This window comes from Polypterus senegalus, chromosome 14 (genome assembly GCF_016835505.1).
Source record: "Polypterus senegalus isolate Bchr_013 chromosome 14, ASM1683550v1, whole genome shotgun sequence".
NCBI classification, from domain to species: domain Eukaryota; kingdom Metazoa; phylum Chordata; class Cladistia; order Polypteriformes; family Polypteridae; genus Polypterus; species Polypterus senegalus.
This window is the reverse complement of record NC_053167.1, coordinates 100011015-100030182: the sequence shown is the minus strand read 5'-3', so window position 1 is coordinate 100030182 and position 19168 is coordinate 100011015. Positions and strand designations below refer to the sequence as shown.

The 19168-nt window shown below is 38.6% G+C and overlaps 1 protein-coding gene across 2 annotated transcripts in view; it reads left to right on the top strand.

Annotated features, from left to right (window-relative positions):
- snx7 (sorting nexin 7) overlaps positions 1–16309 on the top strand; it is a 156756-nt gene extending 140447 nt beyond the window's left edge. For both annotated transcript variants that reach the window (XM_039734726.1, XM_039734725.1), the window contains one exon: positions 14682–16309. In XM_039734726.1, the coding sequence (XP_039590660.1) occupies positions 14682–14768 (87 nt within the window). In that variant the 3' untranslated portion in view covers positions 14769–16309. The remainder of the gene's footprint in view (positions 1–14681) is intronic.
- Positions 16310–19168: the final 2859 nt, after the last annotated feature.

The following is a 19168-nucleotide window of genomic DNA, read 5'->3' as shown; positions in this document are numbered from 1 at the left end:
CAAACGTGAAGCAACTGGTCCTGGATGAGAAGCTGGTCTATTATACCCATTCACACACTGAAGCAGTTATCAATGAACATAAGCTACGTGTTGTGGAAGTGTAGGAGGAAAGGAGAAGAACCCAAAGAAAACCTGTGTAGACACTGGGAGAATATATAGACTCTTTAGCAGACTGAAATTTCGAAGCTGCTGCACCAACATTTAACAATATAATTTTAGGCAACGCAAAATAGAAAATACAATACAAATTAGCCAAGTTACATGGTGATAATTACAAAAGCATAACTTTTATAAAGAACATAAACAATAAATGGACAGCAAATTGTCAGAAACAGTAGTCGAGAAGAAACACTTAGATGAAAGAGCCACTTATTAAATAAAGTAGATTACTATAGCTGATTCAGAATGTAACAGCCAGTCTTCAGGGGACGTCATGATGCTTTAACAGATTCCCTTTAATAATAATAACAATTCATTACATTTATATAGTGTTTTCCTCAGTACTCAAAGCGCTATCCACACAGGGAGGAACTGGGAGGCGAACCCACAATCTTCCACAGTCTCCTTACTGAAAAGCAGCAGCATTACCACTTAAGGAGAGACCTTCAGAAACTCAAAGTCACAAAACAGAAAGCTTCTGTATCAAAAATTGTATAACGAGAATGCTGGTGTCAGGGCATCTCTGCTGTCTGGTAGGATAATGAGGGGTAAGCAGGGATGACAGGTAGACTGCAGTGATGGACAGCACGGTGTTGAGAGTTATTGGTGGAGTTTTATTCATTTGGTAATACTAAATGGTTTTAAGCTTTGGTTACAATGTTAGACTGAGCTTTAGCTCTTTCCACTAGCTGGATTATAGCTTATGACAGTATTAATCAGTTAGCAAATGTCAATTAGGTCAATTCTACTGCAGTTTGCAAAGAAATCAGCAAATTACTAGAATCTGTACAAGCCCCAAAAAGAGGTTGTGTTAGGTGACTCAATAATGAAAAACTAGCATAACAACTTTTTTCAATTTCTTCAGCCTTTTGTATTCTGACCTGGGTGCATTAGCATCAGTGATAGCCTTGCAGATTGGTCACTCCCAAGTATAAAGCTATGCAGTGTAATTGTCAGTGCAAATGTTTGTTAGCGTGAACTGTAAACCGAAAGATCACACAAAGCTCTGAAAAGCTTTTATCAAAGTCAAGGCACACTCATTAATGCACATTTTTCCCCACTTTGTTTGATACTGAAAATAAAAGCCATTATAAAATTTTAGGGTGTATGAAGAAACTGTTGGAGCTAAGACAGCGTGTTTAGCAAGAGGAAATTTGAAGTGATTCAAGGTTCAGAGGTATCACACATCTGCTTACATTTTGCAACTTCTGAGTTTAATTCTACTGTACTACTACAAAAAAGGAAAGAAAAATGGTTCCAGTACTTTGTAGGTGTGAGAGTCTCAATATGTTTTTTATGTTCTACAGTATATGGACTGTAGTTTTATTGAAGTCCACTGGTGGACACTGCAAGAAGTGGCAAGAAAAAGTATGCAAACTGTAAATAACCACATTTCTTTATGAATTTGTCATAAAATATACTCTGATCTTTGTTTTCTTGTATACAGTGGTGTGAAAAACTATTTGCCCCCTTCCTGATTTCTTATTCTTTTGCATGTTTGTCACACAAAATGTTTCTGATCATCAAACACATTTAACCATTAGTCAAATATAACACAAGTAAACACAAAATGCAGTTTTTAAATGATGGTTTTTATTATTTAGGAGAAAAAATCCAAACCTACTTGGCCCTGTGTGAAAAAGTAATTGCCCCCTTGTTAAAAATAACCTAACTGTGGTGTATCACACCTGAGTTCAATTTCCGTAGCCTGATTACTGCCACACCTGTTTCAATCAAGAAATCACTTAAATAGGAGCTGCCTGACACAGAGAAGTAGACCAAAAGCACCTCAAAAGCTAGACATCATGCCAAGATCCAAAGAAATTCAGGAACAAATGAGAACAGAAGTAATTGAGATCTATCAGTCTGGTAAAGGTTATAAAGCCATTTCTAAAGCTTTGGGACTCCAGCGAACCACAGTGAGAGCCATTATCCACAAATGGCAAAAACATGGAACAGTGGTGAACCTTCCCAGGAGTGGCCAGCCACCAAAATTACCCCAAGAGCGAGAGACGACTCATCCGAGAGGTCACAAAGACCCCAGGACAACGCTTAAAGAACTGCAGGACCTCACTTGCCTCAATTAAGGTCTTTAGTGTTCATGACTCCACCATAAGAAAGAGACTGGGCAAAATAGCCTGCATGGCAGATTTCCAAGCAAACCACTGTTAAGCATAAAAGCATACTTTTATAAAAGAACATAAACAATAAATGGACAGCAGATTGTCAGAAACAGTAGTCGAAGAAACACTTAATGATGAAAGAGCTTTTGGATTACTATAGCTGATTCAGAATGTAACAGCCAGTCTTCAGTGGACTGATGAGACAAAAGTTGAACTTTTGTGCTTTCCTCAAGGCAAATGTCCCGGGAGGCGAACCCACAATACATCTGGCGTAAAAGGAACACAGCATTTCAGAAAAGAACATCATACCAACAGTAAAATATGGTGGTGGTAGTGTGATGGTCTGGGGTTGTTTTTTAGCTGCTTCAGGACCTGGAAGGCTTGCTGTGATAGATGGAACCATGAATTCTACTGTCTACCAAAAATCCTGAAGGAGAATGTCCGCCATCTGTTCCGAACACTCAAGCTGAAGCGATCTTGGGTGCTGCAACAGGACAATGACCCAAAACACACCAGCAAATCCACCTCTGAATGGCTGAAGAAAATCAAAATGAAGACTTTGGAGTGGCCTAGTCAAAGTCCTGACCTGAATCCAATTGAGATGCTATGGCATGACCTTAAAAAGGATAGCCTTCATTGGTCACTCCCACCTCAAATAAAGCTGAATTACAACAATTCTGCAAAGATGAGTGGGCCAAAATTCCTCCAGAACTTTGTAAAAGACTCATTGCAAGTTATTTTTCCGCTTGATTGCAGTTATTGCTGCTAAGGGTGGCCCAACCAGTTATTAGGTTTAGGGGCAATTACTTTTTCACACAGGGCCATGTAGGTTTGGATTTTTTTTTCTCCCTAAATAATAAAAACCATCATTTAAAAACTGCATTTTGTGTTTACTTGTGTTATATTTGACTAATGGTTAAATGTGTTTGATGATCAGAAACATTTTGTGTGACAAACATGCAAAAGAATAAGAAATCAGGAAGGGGCAAATAGTTTTTCACACCACTGTAGCTATTCCCATTTTTATATATATAGTCACTATTGTTTTTTGTTTTTTTTTTGTTTGAGTATGTCACAATTATGAAGAAACACAATCCTATTAACAAGTTATTGTATTGTACTTTTACATATTGATTACAGCATTCAAACATTCACAGTTATAGGTTAAATAAAAGTATGTGAAACCCTAGGCTAATGACTTCTACAAAAGTTAACTGGAGTCTAACCAACTAAATGAGATTGGAGGTCTGGTTTAGAGCTGCTTTGACCGATTAGAAAAGATTCAAAAATTTTGAATTTGCTATTCACAAGCAGCATCTGCTGATGAGAAGTGGCACTCACAAAGAACAGATCTCAGAAGATCTATGATAAAGAATTGCTGACTGATGAAACTAAGGTGAGGAATATGCAGCAGTACATATGGTGTAAAAAAAAAAAGAGCACCATGTAACATGAAAACATAATACACTGATAATTTCTGTATTATCTACTATTTTTATTATATTACATACTTATTGACTATATTTATATATCTAGATTGCATAATACCATACATTGCATCAATGTTCATATTGCTTACTACACGTCAGTATTGCTGCTACTTCTTTGTCTTGTCTTTGCACATTGTCTTGTCTTGTTTGTGTTTTAATTTTAAATCTTAACTTTAATTTTAAATTTAAATTTTCATTCTAATTTTAATTTAATTTTAATTTTTTATTTGTACTTCATGTTGTTACACTGTGGACCCTGAGCTTCACAATTTCGTCTATCGGTATACTTGTATATGGTTGAGATGACAATAAAGTTCGCTTTGACTTTGAATGGTGCAGTGGAGGGAGCATCATGATTTGGGGCTGCTGTTCTGTCTCAGAGCCTAGCCAGCTTGCCATCATTGAGGGGAACATGAACTTTATTAAAGTATCCTGCAGGTTAATATCAAGATGGCAGTCTGCATATTGAAGCTTGGCAAATATTGGGTGATGTAGAACATTGATGGTAAATCTACAGAATGGCTTCAATATAAAAAAAATCAGCTTTTTCAAGTGGGCTGTAGGATCCCCAGTCCTTAACCCAATAGAGATGTTGTGAAATGCCCACAAGAGAGCCATTCAAACCAGACATCTTAAGATTATGACTGAGCTGAAGCAGTTCAATAAGGAAGAATGGTCCAAAATTCCTCCTGAATGTTGTGCAGGTCTGATCTGCAGTTACTGGGATGCGCTTGTTAAGGTCCAACCAGTAATTAAATCCAAGGGTTCACTTACTTTTCCACAGCACACTGTAAGTGTTTAATGGGTGTGTTTCAAAAAGACATGAAAGATTGTAATTGTATGTTAGTAGTTAAACATATTGTGTTTGTCTATGCATATGACTTAGAAGAAAATCGAATCACATTTTATGACCAGGTCATTCCAAACGATTCACATACTTTTTCTTTCAACATGTAATACTGGGGTTTGTCCTCCATATGGAGTGTGGCAACCCAGCCTCACACCCATTCCATCTTAAGCAAAGTTCTTTTTTTATGCTATTTGCTCAGGCTTTTCACTTTAGCTGCTCACCTTACTTTAAGGTCTGTTGCCATATGTCTCTCCCTCACTGAGCTCCAACATTGGTGGTGATGTTTTCTATCACATTGCCTATTTGTTGAATCCAGTGCTTGGCACCACTATAATGGTGTTTATTTTATACAGTATATGTAAAGTGAATGTGATTCCTGTCCTCTCAAGTTCTCCAATCTTCCCACATCTTAACCACCAGCCATCTTCCCATTATCATACAACTTGTATTCTTGTATTATCTAGTTCTGGATTTGCTTTTTCTTTGCCACCTCTGTTCCAATTTGCCTTTTGATCGACTGACTTTATATTTGTGACTCTCATATTTTTTTTTTTTTTTTTTTTTTTATAAACACTCTTCTAAACATTGTTAGTCATGTTTGAAACTCTGACTGGAGTTGGGTTAAGTCAATCTTTGTAAAGTTGTCATACCTTACTGCCTCTCGTATGACACAAACTTAAAAGCACCATGTCCGAACCAAAACTTATGCCCTGGCACAACGTGCTTCTTTGTAAGATAACCTGACTAAACCTTGAAGAGGTGATCAAAAGAAAAACATTAAATTTGAACCCCCACCTCTTTTTTTTGTGACCCTATCCTCACCTTAGGGCTTTCTGTGTAAACCTGAGTAACTTTGGAAAATTGGAGTCACCATCAGGATTAACTAGAGTTGACTGCATCTGTGGTTAAAAAACTTCCTGACTTCCTTTATCTCTTAACCCTTGGTGATTTATTAGAAAGAGTTTAAGGTGAAGTAAATAAGCAGGTTCAAACGTTTATTCACTCAATGTAGAATAGCATTCTCTAAACTACAGTTCTTAATGGGCCAAAAGCAGAAGCAAAGCAGTGGATGTGACAGTTCATTGCAGTATAACCTGGATGGACAGCAGCTGTTCTTGGTAGATGTCTAGTCGCTCCATGTCACTATATATACTGTATGGTGGCTCTTTCAATCTTGTGTTGCACTTCTGAGCTGACAGGTCTTTGATTCAGCATGGTCTCCATGTGAACTTAGTGAAAGCAGAGGGAAAGAGAGAGAGAACGCGAGACAAGTTGCTGGTATGCCCGCTGTTTATGACCTTCTTATTATTATTATTTACTCTACTTTTTGAACCAAAAGGGAGTTGTAGTTTAGGGGCTAGCTGCCTTTGCATGTTATGGCCTCATGCCTTCAAACCAACAGTGGCTGGGCTAAACCTATATTCTTAAAAACTTGTGCCAATCAGCATTCCATCTGTGGCCGTGGCTTAGGGTAAAATTTTTCTTTTTTGTCCTGCAACCTCCAGTCTGTGGTTAATGTGTCAATTCAGATGACTCAAAGTTAATCTTTTAACTGGTTCTGACCTGTTATGCAGTGAGCAGTGTAAATAGGCAAGTTCTTATTATATTCACTAAAATGTTATAAGGCAAAGTTTTCTTTTAAACCGTAAAAGTTGTTTTTTTTCCAGAACATTATCACTATAAGCATACAAGTGAAAGTTTTTAATACAATATGAAAGCAGATACACAAAAGAATCATTCAGAGGTTTTCCTCACATTACCCTTAAAGCAACCCTGATAATAGATTAAATGGCCTAAACCTTCATTTACTTATCTGAATTTGTCGTTATGTTGACACAGGATTGAACAGAACAGTGATGGTCTATGGACCATGCCTGTTTTAACTGAGCGCAGAGCCCCAAACACCTGCCAGGTTTATTTTGTTCAGTAGTGCTATTGACTACAGTTTTTGCTTTCCTCTCATATGTTGTCACTTGTCCATATCTCATTTCTAGTGATCTTTATAATAACATGTTCATGTTGAAACAAACCAACCAACCACAAACTGTTAGGCTGGGGACCCACCACTCCCTGACACTCAACACTGGAGCACCATGGGGCTGCGTCCCAAGTCCTCTTCTTTATTCCTTCTATACCCACAATTGTGCACCAATACATAGCCCAAAATACATTCGTCAAGTTTGGAGATGACACTACTGTGGTAGGTCTAATATGTAATGGTTTGCCCAAAGGGATGAGGTCTACAAACTTGGCACTCCACACCTCCAAAATAAAGCAGCTGATTTTCAGCTTCTAGAGGCAGGAAGAGGAACCTGCTCCTCTATACATCAGAGGAGATATAGTGGAGAAGAGTGCCTAGCTTTAAATTCCGTGGCTTACACACCTCCCAAGACTGTAAATTGTCTGTTAACACAATTTCTCTGGTGAAGAAGGATGCTCAGGAATGCTAGCTTGTCCAAGCTGCTGTTGGTGGGCTGTTGTTGGTGTACTGCTGTGGAATGCTAGTTGCTCCATGGTTGACAAAAAGGCTCTTCAAAGAATCATCAAATCAGCACAAAAAACTACCAACACCCAGTTACCATCTCTAGAGGACACATACAGAGCTCAGAGTTTACAAAGGGCTAAACAAATCAAATGATTAGGGGCCCATCTCACCCAGGCCTCCATCTTTTTACTCTGATGCCTCTGGAAGTTGTTATAGTTCTATTAAGATGCACATTTCCAGACTACTGAAAAGCTTGTACCCGAGCGCTATCAGAGAACCACATTTTGTTAAATAACTGTTTACTGCGTCTAAGTGCTTTCGATCTTATTGTCTTTCACTGTCACCCATGGCAACAATGGGACAGAAGTGCAAAATCTCAGAGACTCATTGCAATCACCATAAAATGGAACTACTCCACTATTTACTAGTTGGATGTTGTTACTATTACTGTTTATATGTATCCACCCTAAATGTGGTTTTATTGATTTATATTAATGTAAAGGCAGTCCCCGGGTTACATACGAGATAGGGACTTTAGGTTTGTACTTAAGTTGAATTTGTATGTAAGTCGGAACAGGTACATTGTTTTAATAAATGCTATTATTGACTGACTGTAACCAAGTGCTCTGCCAATGAATGATGGAGTTTCTCCTCTCTCTGACCTTTTAATTATTTCTACTTTATTTTCCATGGTGATTGGTTTTTCTCTTCTTTACTGTATCACCAGCACTTGCATCAGATTTGTGTTTCATAGACATTCTTGAAGGGTGAAGACAAAAGGTTAAGATGAGCTCTTCTGCACAGCACCGTACACACTATCACAGCAGGAAGGCACCTGTCGTCGGCACATTTGATGTACTGACAAGAGACAACTTCCTGCTATGTACGTAACAGTTCAAGCAGGCTTGCTATTGAGAATGAATGGGGGTGGCGACGGGCGGTTCATCACCAGCCCACCTCACAGTCACCTTCACTACAGTATGCTGCCTGCAGTGTCCGCCGACTGAGAACGAACACGGTGTGGCCAAAGGCGGGTAGTGAATCGTGCAAGACCGCCCCCATTCAACAGGCAGCCATCCGAGGTACACTTCAATGCTACCCCCGCCGCCCCATTCACTCTCAATGTCCTCCGTTCAGCCACAACCAAGTCACCACTTGCAGCATTATCAGCCGCCCACCAAGAACGAACAGGGCAGCCGTGTGTGGTGGGCGGGCAGTGAAACCGCTTGCCGCTGGGAGCCACCCGAGGGACACTACACTGCGCGAGCAGCGAAATCGTCTCCATCCAGCCACCGCTTGCAGTGTCCCCAGGGCAAAGATGATGGAGCAGCAGTTACTGAAGCGCATGCATCACAGCTGTGGCCCCGTTCGTAAGTCGTAGGTCGGATGTCCGTAACCTGGGGACTACCTGTATTGTGTAGTTTAAAATGCAGAGCACGTGTTGAATCTGTTGAACATTTTGTTTTTATTATATTGTATGTACTATTCAGGAGACACACCACCATTTCATTGTATATCTGTGCAATGACATTGAATGGCATTCTGTTCTGTTCCATTCTGTTTTACTGTGCGTTCAATGTAGATTAAGTGTTCATGTGCTGTATGTTTACTGTGTGGAAGTAAAAAAACTCCCCCGAGGAAGACAGGACAAGTTCAATCAATTTGATTTTTATTCAGTCACAGATGAATACGTGGATTCTACTTTGCAAGGCAGAAGATCAGTTACATTTTTTTCTATTGGCTTTTTATAATTTCTTCTTCCTCCCCCTTCCCCTTATTTCTTAAAAATAAACATAATATCATTTACTTAAGCATTTTGTTTTAGTACGCTAATGGGACATCTGTTCTTATTTTTTCACTGATCAGATAGACCCTAAAGAAGGAAAGGTCATCTTTCCTGTGTCAAATAGATGTGTTCCCAAGAAACTGGAAATTGTCTTTGGTCAGCTTACTGCACCCTGTCTTATGACAGACGCCTGTGTGAATAACCTGCCATTATAGCAAAACAGCTTTGTCAGGTATTAACCCTTAGTAGCTTGCAAGCAGTTAATTTTTCTTTCACAACTGTTACTGAATTTTCAATTTATGTTTGTGCAAGCGCTCTCAGCGCTACCCAGTGAAGAGTGCTACACAAAATAAACTAGCCATAACAGCACATCCTGTCTTTCATGGCAAGAAGGCTGTAATATTGAATGAGTGGACATCTCTTACAGCTGAAAGCACAAAAGAAAGATGGGAAAATGCATACATAACTTGGATGCCAATGTTATTTTATATACACGTGCAACTTGTATGCTTAAATGCTTGCTTTATGTATACTTTACATAATTTCTTATTTAATTAAACATATTTAACACTAGAATTACCAGAGCCTACGAAAAAACTCATAGATCCGTCCCACCTTAAATCGCTTCTTAAAATCGTTCACAGCTCTCCACCAGCGTCTTTTGTCATCTAAATGTGCTGATAAACTCAGGCTGCAAGAAGCCGGCTATTCCATCCTCCCACCGACTTAGAACGTGCACAAACTTCTCCCAGCTCATGCCTTGATTGATTTTCTGGGAGTGAAGTGGAGTTTTAGAGTGGAAATAATAGATCGTTGTTTGGAACACACGCATTTCATGTCTGTTCCGTTTCTACAGTAATCTGTGTAAACACATTGTTAAAACAGAAACGTTTTTTATATTCTAGTAGTAGATGACAAAATATAGGCATAAACTATATAATGTATGAAGCCTGAAGTCCAAATATCAAATAAATACTTTCACAGAAGGTACAAATATAACACAACAATTGCGCTTTTATTCAAGAATATAACTGCAGAAACAAAAAGCCGCCTTAACATGTGACATTGACACCTGTTTATTATGACTGCCTTTGTGGCGCAATAGAATCCGCTACCGACTGGGAATCAAAAGGTCGCGAGTTCGATCCTGCACCACTCTGTTTTGAGAAGCAAACTGCTCTTAGTCTTACTATTTTAGAATAAAAACATACATTTGATTTCAGTCTGTAACAGCCGGTGTCATTTATGATACTTGTAAAGGTTAGCTTTTTTATTTTTATTTTTTATTAGTCAGTTTTATTATCTCGGCTGCATTCACGAGCCCAAACACACCCCACCCCCGTATCTGACACTGCTCTTTTCACATAGACGTGCTGTAACAGAGGTAAACTCAGCTCCCTTCTACATCAGAGCAAGAATGCACATACCATTGCTTGCATACTAAAGTGTCAGCAGGCACATTTTATGGCAATACACACATTTTTAGCATGCCCTCTGCACACTACTTGTGACTTTAGGCTTTAGGAAGTAAGTAAATAAATAAAGGTAAATCGTGTCATAAAATTATTTCTTCAAAACGTCATATATATTTGTCTCTTTCTTTTTTTAAAATGTGCGTTGATCACCGCCAGCATGTTGTAGCATACAGCATCTGGCCACCTTCATGTTCTTGCGTGCACTGAATAAGAGACAAATATACAGTCTGACTGAGAGAATCAGACTGAAAAAAGCAAACATTTAGAAATGCCATACTTTTACAGCTGATCGGATGCTGTTCGTTTTCAAATAATATTGCATTTGTGCGATGATGTTTTCGCATATATTGTCTCTTTCTTTCAGGTGTGTAATAGAAACCACAGCATAACCGGCTGTTACAGACTGAAATCAAATGTATGTTTTTGGCATTTCTAAATCTTACATAAGTGTTATCTGTGAGCCACGTATGGATACAAAGATTGAATTGAAATGAATTCCCAGTTTAGGTTAATGGGTGACTTTAGATTGGCTTGTATGAGTGAATGTGGGTTCATGCCCAGTGATGTACTGTCTGTCTGTCTGTCTAGCGCTGGCTCCTAATTTGTGTCCAGTGTTTCTAGGATAGGCTGCACTTTATGTATCTGGTATTTGGTACATTTTATTAATCCGTAAGGGGAAATCGTCGTTTTTTGTGACCTTTGGGAGGTCAGAGGGCAGGGTCAGCAATTTTACAGCACCCCTGGAGCAATTTTAAGGTTTATGTGACACTGACCTGGAATAAGTAGGGTCCATGTTGGGTGTTAATGTGTTTCTAATGTCTAATATCTTTTGTTTTGTATATTTGTGCATGATGCAAAAATGCAGTCTTCTGTCCAGTAACTAAAATACTAATTTAGTATCTATCAAGCCATTTTTTACTTTATTTGGACGAGTACAATGTAGAATAGTTGTCAATTATTTTGGCACCTTGATTATATGATATTCATACCATGGAGCAGTATGAAGTAGAGCAAGCCAGTAATATCCTTGGGGATTAAAGTATGGAGCTCACTTAGCTAAAAGCTATACTGCCATGAAAATGAAATTATTGTGGAAAAAAAACAAACTGAACAAACACAAATGGATTCTATGTAAGCTTCTTTTGAAGTGACACATTCCAGGTGAATGACTGCAGTAAAAGAAAACCATTTACAAGTCCCTAGTATTGTTTGTGAATGGTAGATAAAAATGGGTAACACCAGTCTTAAAGACAACCTTTGGGTGGAATCGTGTCTTCAAGTCCATAAAGTTTTTTTTTTAGCTTTTTTTTTGTTTTTTTTGTTTTTATGGCTTGCTTGCTTGTAAACTCCTGGGCTAATAACTGAATTTTACTGTTGTAAAGAATAGCAGTTGTAGGAGTTGGAGTATTGCCAGATTGACAGAATATTGTGAAATTCTTACTTGCATTACTGACCAACATGCCACACAGAATGTGCTTTTCGGCAATATTCTACACTGCTTATTTCTCAGTTTGAAGCTTACTGCAATCTACTGGTGGTTTGTATGTCTGCTCCAAGTAAAAATGCACAAACTATAAATGCTTTAGACTTGCCAAGGTGGTATATGGCACTGGTATATAAAAGAAAGTGAGTAAGGGGTCCATGTCAATATGCTAGTTTTAAATAAAAACAGTGTAGTCATGCTTCAGATGGGCATTGGTGAATATGGCAGGGTGGTGTATTGGTGGGGAGAATGGCAGGACCTGCATTCATTTGCGGACTTGAGCAGTTCATATGGTTTCCTCATTATGACTTCATTCAGGCACCTGCTTGCATAGAAAGGAGCCTAAGGGTAAGAGAAAAGGATTTTGAAAGGGAGATTGTAAAGAAAATAGAAAAGGACAAAGAATCACAGAGGTTGAAGAGAAAGAAGAAAGAGGAGAGGCAGGATTGTGGCAGGGCCAGGAATGACACCCCGTAGGGAGCAAGCAGACAGCACTCATAGGGCAATTTTGCTCCTTTTAGGCACCCAGAGAGCAGGAGCCACCAACTGCTCCAAGTGGGTTCCTGCTGGAGGCTGAGCAATAGCAGCGGGGGAGAGAAGCAGGGCTTTTGGGGTCTCCATGGCAGCAAGGAACAAGCTAATTAAGAACAACAACCTTTATTTATATAGCGCATTTTTATACAAATAATGTAGCTCAAAGTGCTTTACATGATGAAGAAAGAGAAAAAAAGACAAAGTAAGAATTAAAATAAGAAAACACTAATTAACATTGAATAAAAGTAAGGTCCGATGGGCAGGAAGGACAGAAAAAACAAAAAAAACTCCAGATGGCTGGAGAAAAAATAAAATCTGCAGGGGTTCCAGGCCATGAGACCACCAAACCCCTCTAGGCATTCTACCTAACATAAATGATCAGTCCTCATTGTATTCAGGATTCTCATGGAAGGACTTGATGATGACAGTCACGTGGACTTCTGGCCTTTTAAGTTTAGCTCTTGGAATTCTAAGCCTTTGAAGATCTAAGGTTATGGTTTGGAATATAAGGTGTCAGACATTCTGAAATATACGATGAAGCAAGATTATTTAAGGCTTTGTAAATCATAAGCAGCATTTTAAAGCCAATTGTGAATGACACGGGTAACCTGTGTAGTGACATCAAAACTGGAGAAATGTGCTCTGATTTTCTTTTCCTAGTTAGGATTCTAGCAGCTGCATTCTGCATTCGTTGCAACTGATTGATGTCTTTTTGGGTAGTCCTGAGAGGAGTGCGTTACAGTAATCTAGCCGACTGAAAACAAAAGCGTGAACTAATTTCTCAGCATCTTGCAGTGTTATAAGAGGTCTAACTTGTGCTCTATTTCTTAAGTGAAAAAATGCTTTCCTAGTGATCTGATGATTATGTGATTTAAAATTCAGGTCAGAGTTAATAATTACCCCTAAATTCTTTACCTCCGTCTTGACTTTTAATCCTAATGCATCAAGTTTATTTCTAATAATCTCATTATTTCCATTATTGCCAATCACTAAAATGTCAGTTTTCTCTTTATTTAGCTTGAGAAAATTACTACTCATCCATTCAGAAACACAAGCAAGACATTGTGTTAGTGAAACAACAGAGTCGGGGTCATCAGGTGCTATTGATAAATACAGCTGCGGGTCATCAGCATAGCTGTGGTAGCTCACGTTATGCCCTGAGATAATCTGACCTAACGGAAGCACGTAGACCGAAAAGAGCACCGGACTCAGAATAGAGCCTTGTGTAGAACACCATATAGAATATCATGTGTCGTTGAAGACAGACTGTGTTTGCCGGATGATGTCTTTCCTTATTGAGCAGTCCATTAAGGGTGAGCAGAAGGGACATTGATTTTAGAAGGATTCACTGTGGCTCACGATGGTTTTTACAAAGGGAACCTTTGTTATAGTCTTGCTTTAACCTATTTAAGGAATATTTATTTTTTAACCTTTACTTGATCACTGTTTTTACTGTGGGTCATTTATTGATTTCATTTGATGAAAGAGTGCACTGCACTTTATTTGATTTTGGGACACACTTTTGGGATAAAAGCACAGACACTTTTGTTTTTTTGTGTCTTCATTGCCCAGTCCATCCTCGGTCACGGCTCTAGATGTCTCAGTTTCAAGGACGGTAACGCTAGCTGCAGACAACCCAGGCATAACATGGGGTAGGCTGTACACAGGACTAGAATGTAGTTGAGGTAGAAAGTCGCTGTTCATAATTTTGACCAAAGTATTCTTACTTTTTCTATTAATTGCTTTACTGGAAGCACATTTCGAAATGCAGTAAGGCTGCATCCACATGCAATGGTAATTTTTGAACTTAACGTATTGTGACATTAACACCTGCCCGCTTAATTCTGTACATGGGCTTTTCTGTTTCAAGAACTGAGAGAAGTGTTTAGACACTGTTGATTTGTTCTTCGGTTATCACAAAAAGTAATCAAAGGTGTGTGCAAGGAGAATAATGCATACTTGTTCTGAACATAATGAGAGCCACAAGTGCCTTGTCTAGGTAATCTCTTTATTATTATTCTTATTTTTTTAACTTGAACAAATTAACGTGAGAGATCAGGTTGACTTTACAACTCAGTGAAATCAAGTAACAAAGATGTTCTCCCTCTGATGGATTGTCATGTACAATTTTCCAGTGGAAGACTTGTTTTTCTATCCAAAATGTCTTGTAGCTCCTCTCTTAACTAATCCTAAATCTATGGCATCTCAACAAAAATGTAGCCTGTTGAGACTACCTAAGTCTTCGAGAGAACTCTTGATGTCTACTCATAATTTTTTGTCATTTTATTTGTTTCAGTGTCTTGCAATATGGGAGACCTTCCTGACAACGGAGAAGCCTGAATTAGTGCTGGAGAAAGACACTGAGGATTATTCACAGAAATGATGTCTGTTCAGCATTTGCACCCTTGACCAAAGAAGTGCCCTTGATTTTATTATAATGAAATTCATTTCCCATCTCTCAGTGTTTGTATAGTTTGAAAATCTTTTAAAAGACGATACCACTAATACCACATGTGAAAAAGGCCTTCATTGTTTCTGCATCACATGCATTTACTTGGTAATGAGAGGCCAGATTTAATGCCTTGTCTTAATACTGAAATAGATGAGTAGTGACAGCACTAAAAAGCTGATGTAATATCTTCATTCTTATCATTTTATTGTGTGTTCTGCTTTTCATTTTCATCTTTTTTCCTCCTCAAGCAAAAAGGTACTGATAAAATGTGCTTTCAAATGTAATGAGATGCTGCTTTGAATTTAAGCCAAAGTCGAAGTAACGTGCTGCACTGTATTTACTGCAACTCTGTTTGTTTGCTTTGCAAAGGTGCCTTCAAGGAAGCCAGTGTCTTCCACAATAAGCAGCTCTGGAAACTTGCAATTAAAACCGTCTCCCAGGCATCAGTGGCTCTGGAGCCGACAATTCCAGACCCCATTGCAAGATCTGCCTTCGAGCCTGTGCAGCTCGCCAGCATTGTGTAATGTGAGGCTTCCTTCTTGATATCATGTTTTGCACACGGTCCTGGCAGTCTGTGGGTAGCATTGTGCAGGAAAGGTTAAAAAAATAAATAAATAATAGAAGTGTTGCTATGGGGGGAGTGTATGCAGAACTGAAGTTAACCACAGAATATTGTATCAAGTTATGGTGTAGTTGGCAAGCTTCAATGTACAAGTTCAGTTTTTTCTATTTACATACCAAACGGGATTATGTTTCTTTTGTATAAATCAGTTTTTAGCTAAATAAGTGCAATTAATATTGCAGTTGTCATTCTTATTAAATAAAGCTTTTAATGTATAGTCACAGCCCTAAACTAGTATACTGTGTATGTCAAACAACATTAATGTGTTTTATATTCTTCAGTTGCTCAGCACTGCTGTGGTGTTGTGAACGCCGTTTCCATTATAACTTAATTTTGATAGTGTGTGTGTTTTCTTTCATTTGTGCTGCTCTGATTAGCCAAACAGTAGTATCCAGTCAGAAGGATTTAGAAAAGCCTGTGTATGTGGTGGCAAAGCCAACATGAATGCCATGTTTACAGTTCCTTTTGAATTTCTAAGCCAAGTGAGATATTGTTGCTGAGCTCTGCCTAAATAAAGTTTCACAAAGACTTAAGTAATTTTGTTTTAATGAACAACTGCTCTTTGCCAATTATCTGGGTCTTTGTGTAGATTTAGTGGATTTTTGCAAAATTAAATATGGTTGATGATGCCAGCGTTTCACTAATTTCTTCACTAGTTTTCCTATTTCACTTGATTCCTGATGCTGTCAGAGGTGTGTTCTTGTTTAAGCCAAAACAATTTCAATAAAGGAATGTGTTTTTATGTAGATATAATGAATTGTTAATATGACTTTGACCAAAATCCAAATCAAAATGAAGGAAGTGATTTTACTGAATAAAAAAATCAAATTCTTTGTAAAAAAAAAAAAAATAACAAAAGTGTCTTGTGATTATTTTCTTTTCTTGAAAGTAAAAAGTTTTAAACGGAGCGAAATAAAAAAGGGAAATCACAAGTCATCATGCAAGTCTCATGTGTTTTTTTTTTCATCTTTATGCAGATAATGCTCTGACTCAGTCTTCCTTTTATCTACTTTTTACAATCTGCCATGTCTCCTAGTGATTGAGAGATTTTATTTAAGATAGTGTTCATTCAAAGTGCAGAATCTGTTTCTTGTTTCTGCATTTGTTTCTCCACAAATCATTCTCAAACAGTTACTCTTCATTATATGACATTCTTTCCATTAGTAACTTTTAAGAAACCTCATGGGGACTTTGGCTGAGTCTCTCCTTTAATCAACACATTTATATCCTGACCCATTTCTATTACTTCCTTCTTCTCCACACTTAATGGATTTGATCTTCCTTCACCACCTGCACCATGCACATTTTTGTTCAGGCTGTTTTTCTTTCAGTTGGACCATTTAAATTCTCTGCTCATGGGGCGCCCACTAGTTGCTATACAAGGACTTCAAAACTCTTTCACTCAACTGGGATGTTACACCCTACTTCTACACTATTTGTCTGCTCTCTTTCTCCATTGGCTTCCATCTGTTGGTAGAAATCTGTGTAAAATTGTTGTCTTCACTCGCCACTCACTCCAGTCTCCGCTATCTTTATCTGTTACCCTTTAAAAGTTGTAGCTCAGCTTCAGCCTCCCTACTAACCATGATATTCTCTTTTCACTAGATGAACTAAAACCGGGGTCCCCAACTCTGGCTCTGGAGGGCCACATTGGCTGCAGGTTTTCATTCTAACCCTTTTCTTAATTAGTGACCTGTTTTTTCTGCTAATTAAGTTCTTTTTAATTAATTTTAAATTGATTTGCTCTTGAATACACAGACCCCTTAATTGTTTCTTTTTCCTTAATTAGCAGTGAGACACAAAATGAGCCAAAACAAATGGTGTCCATCATACAATATCTGAAAATAAAGAACGATGAAGGTCTGAAGAATGTTGATCTGCTCAGGTCCTCAATACATTTGAACAAAAGAGAAAATCAACAATTTTGGAAATAAATGCTATTGCACAATGAAAGCAGCAGCAAGCCATTGAATTAAAGAATGGGTTTAATTAACAACAAGAATTGGTGCTTAATTAAGCAACTGGTTGGAGTTTGAGGCCCTGATTTAGTTGGTCTTCTGTTGGCCCCCTCACTTCACATTTAATTTCTGTCTGGGTGCCATTTAAGGAAAGAAATGAAGCAATTCAGTGGAACAAATCTTAAAAAAACAACTCAATAAAAATGAAAGGAAAAGGAGTTAATTAGCAGCAAAAATTGGTCACCAACTAAGAAAGGGGTTAGAATGAAAACCTGCAGCCACTGAGGCCCTCCAGGACCGGGGCTGGGGACCCCTGAGCTAAAATGTCTGTTGTCTCTCAGCTCCTGCTCCCCAGCTTTAGAATGAGTTCCTTAGAATTGTCAGAACATCTCCCAATCTACTGATGATCCAATCCCTCTTCACTACTGTTTTATACACTTTAACCTTTACCCTTTCTCTGATTCTTCAGTCACATATGAGTCCTGATACGAGTTTTTCCAGCCTAATTGCATTTTTTGGTATATTTCTGAATCTAGGTCTCTATATTCATTTATTGTTGATCCTAGATATTTAAACATTTCCACCTTTTAAGGTTAACCTCTTCATCTTCTTCTTGTTCCTTAACACTAGAATTACCAGAGCCTAAGAAAAAACCCGTTGATCCGTCCCACCTTAAATCGCTTCACACCTCTCCATCAGCGTCTTTTGTCCTGTAAATGTGTCGATAAGCAGCAAACAGCCTACTATCACATCACCCCACTGCCACACAGTTTTCTCAGCTCAAGTCTGTTTACCTGCGTGTCAGTTGCTTAGAGTTGTATAGGGTGAGAAGTCAAGCACAATGACACCTTTTATAAATACGGTACCGTTATCTGGAACACATGTGTTCCGTGTCTACAACATCTCTTATATATATTTCTCTTCTGGTTCGTCCTGCTTCCACTGCAAAACCGGTCCTGTCCATTCGCAGCCGACACAGCATTTCTCGATTCCTATTGGTCGTCTTCCATGTCAGGCACTATATTGGCCTGCTGAGCGTAATACATTAAAACAAGTACTCGAGGTGCTGCCAGAACGGTAAAGTAGCTTTACCACCTTTGCGGGAGCCACCTGTGTCTTTACGGCAGCTTCTTACACAGGAAACATCAGAAGCTAAAAATTATCGTGAACACATTTGAGAATACAACTCTTCTCTAGCGTTTACTTCCACGGGTGCATAGATAACTCAACCTCCTGGCCACGTACCATACTGTTTTAAAATACACGGGCAAATTTATCACCAAATCTCTCCACTATATGCTAACACTTCTACCTTTCCAGGATATGGACAGTTGTATGTTTTTGACACAGCGCAAGCTACTGCAGTACGCTTACAAAGTAGTGCAAACTCTGCATGCAGCAAAAATGTGCTTCTCCAGCTAGATTCCATGCTCAGAACCATCAACCCCTTCGCTAAATCATACAAACACATGCATGAAATCGCTTAGTCCAATCCAACAGCATCTGTACAAATGGTTTTCAAGGAAAACCCCAGTCAGGATTTATGACGATACAATGCCCAGACATTGCAGCGATTTTCGTCAGAGAAGATGGCGAAACGCCTGCCAAAAGGGACATTTGCATCTATCCCATACACAATTCCTGTAAACAGATTTCCACGCTCAATATGAATTGCGATCCTATGGTTTACCCACTTTTATTCACTTCCGGAGACATTGGCTGGCACAAAGATTTACAACATGTTCCCGGTA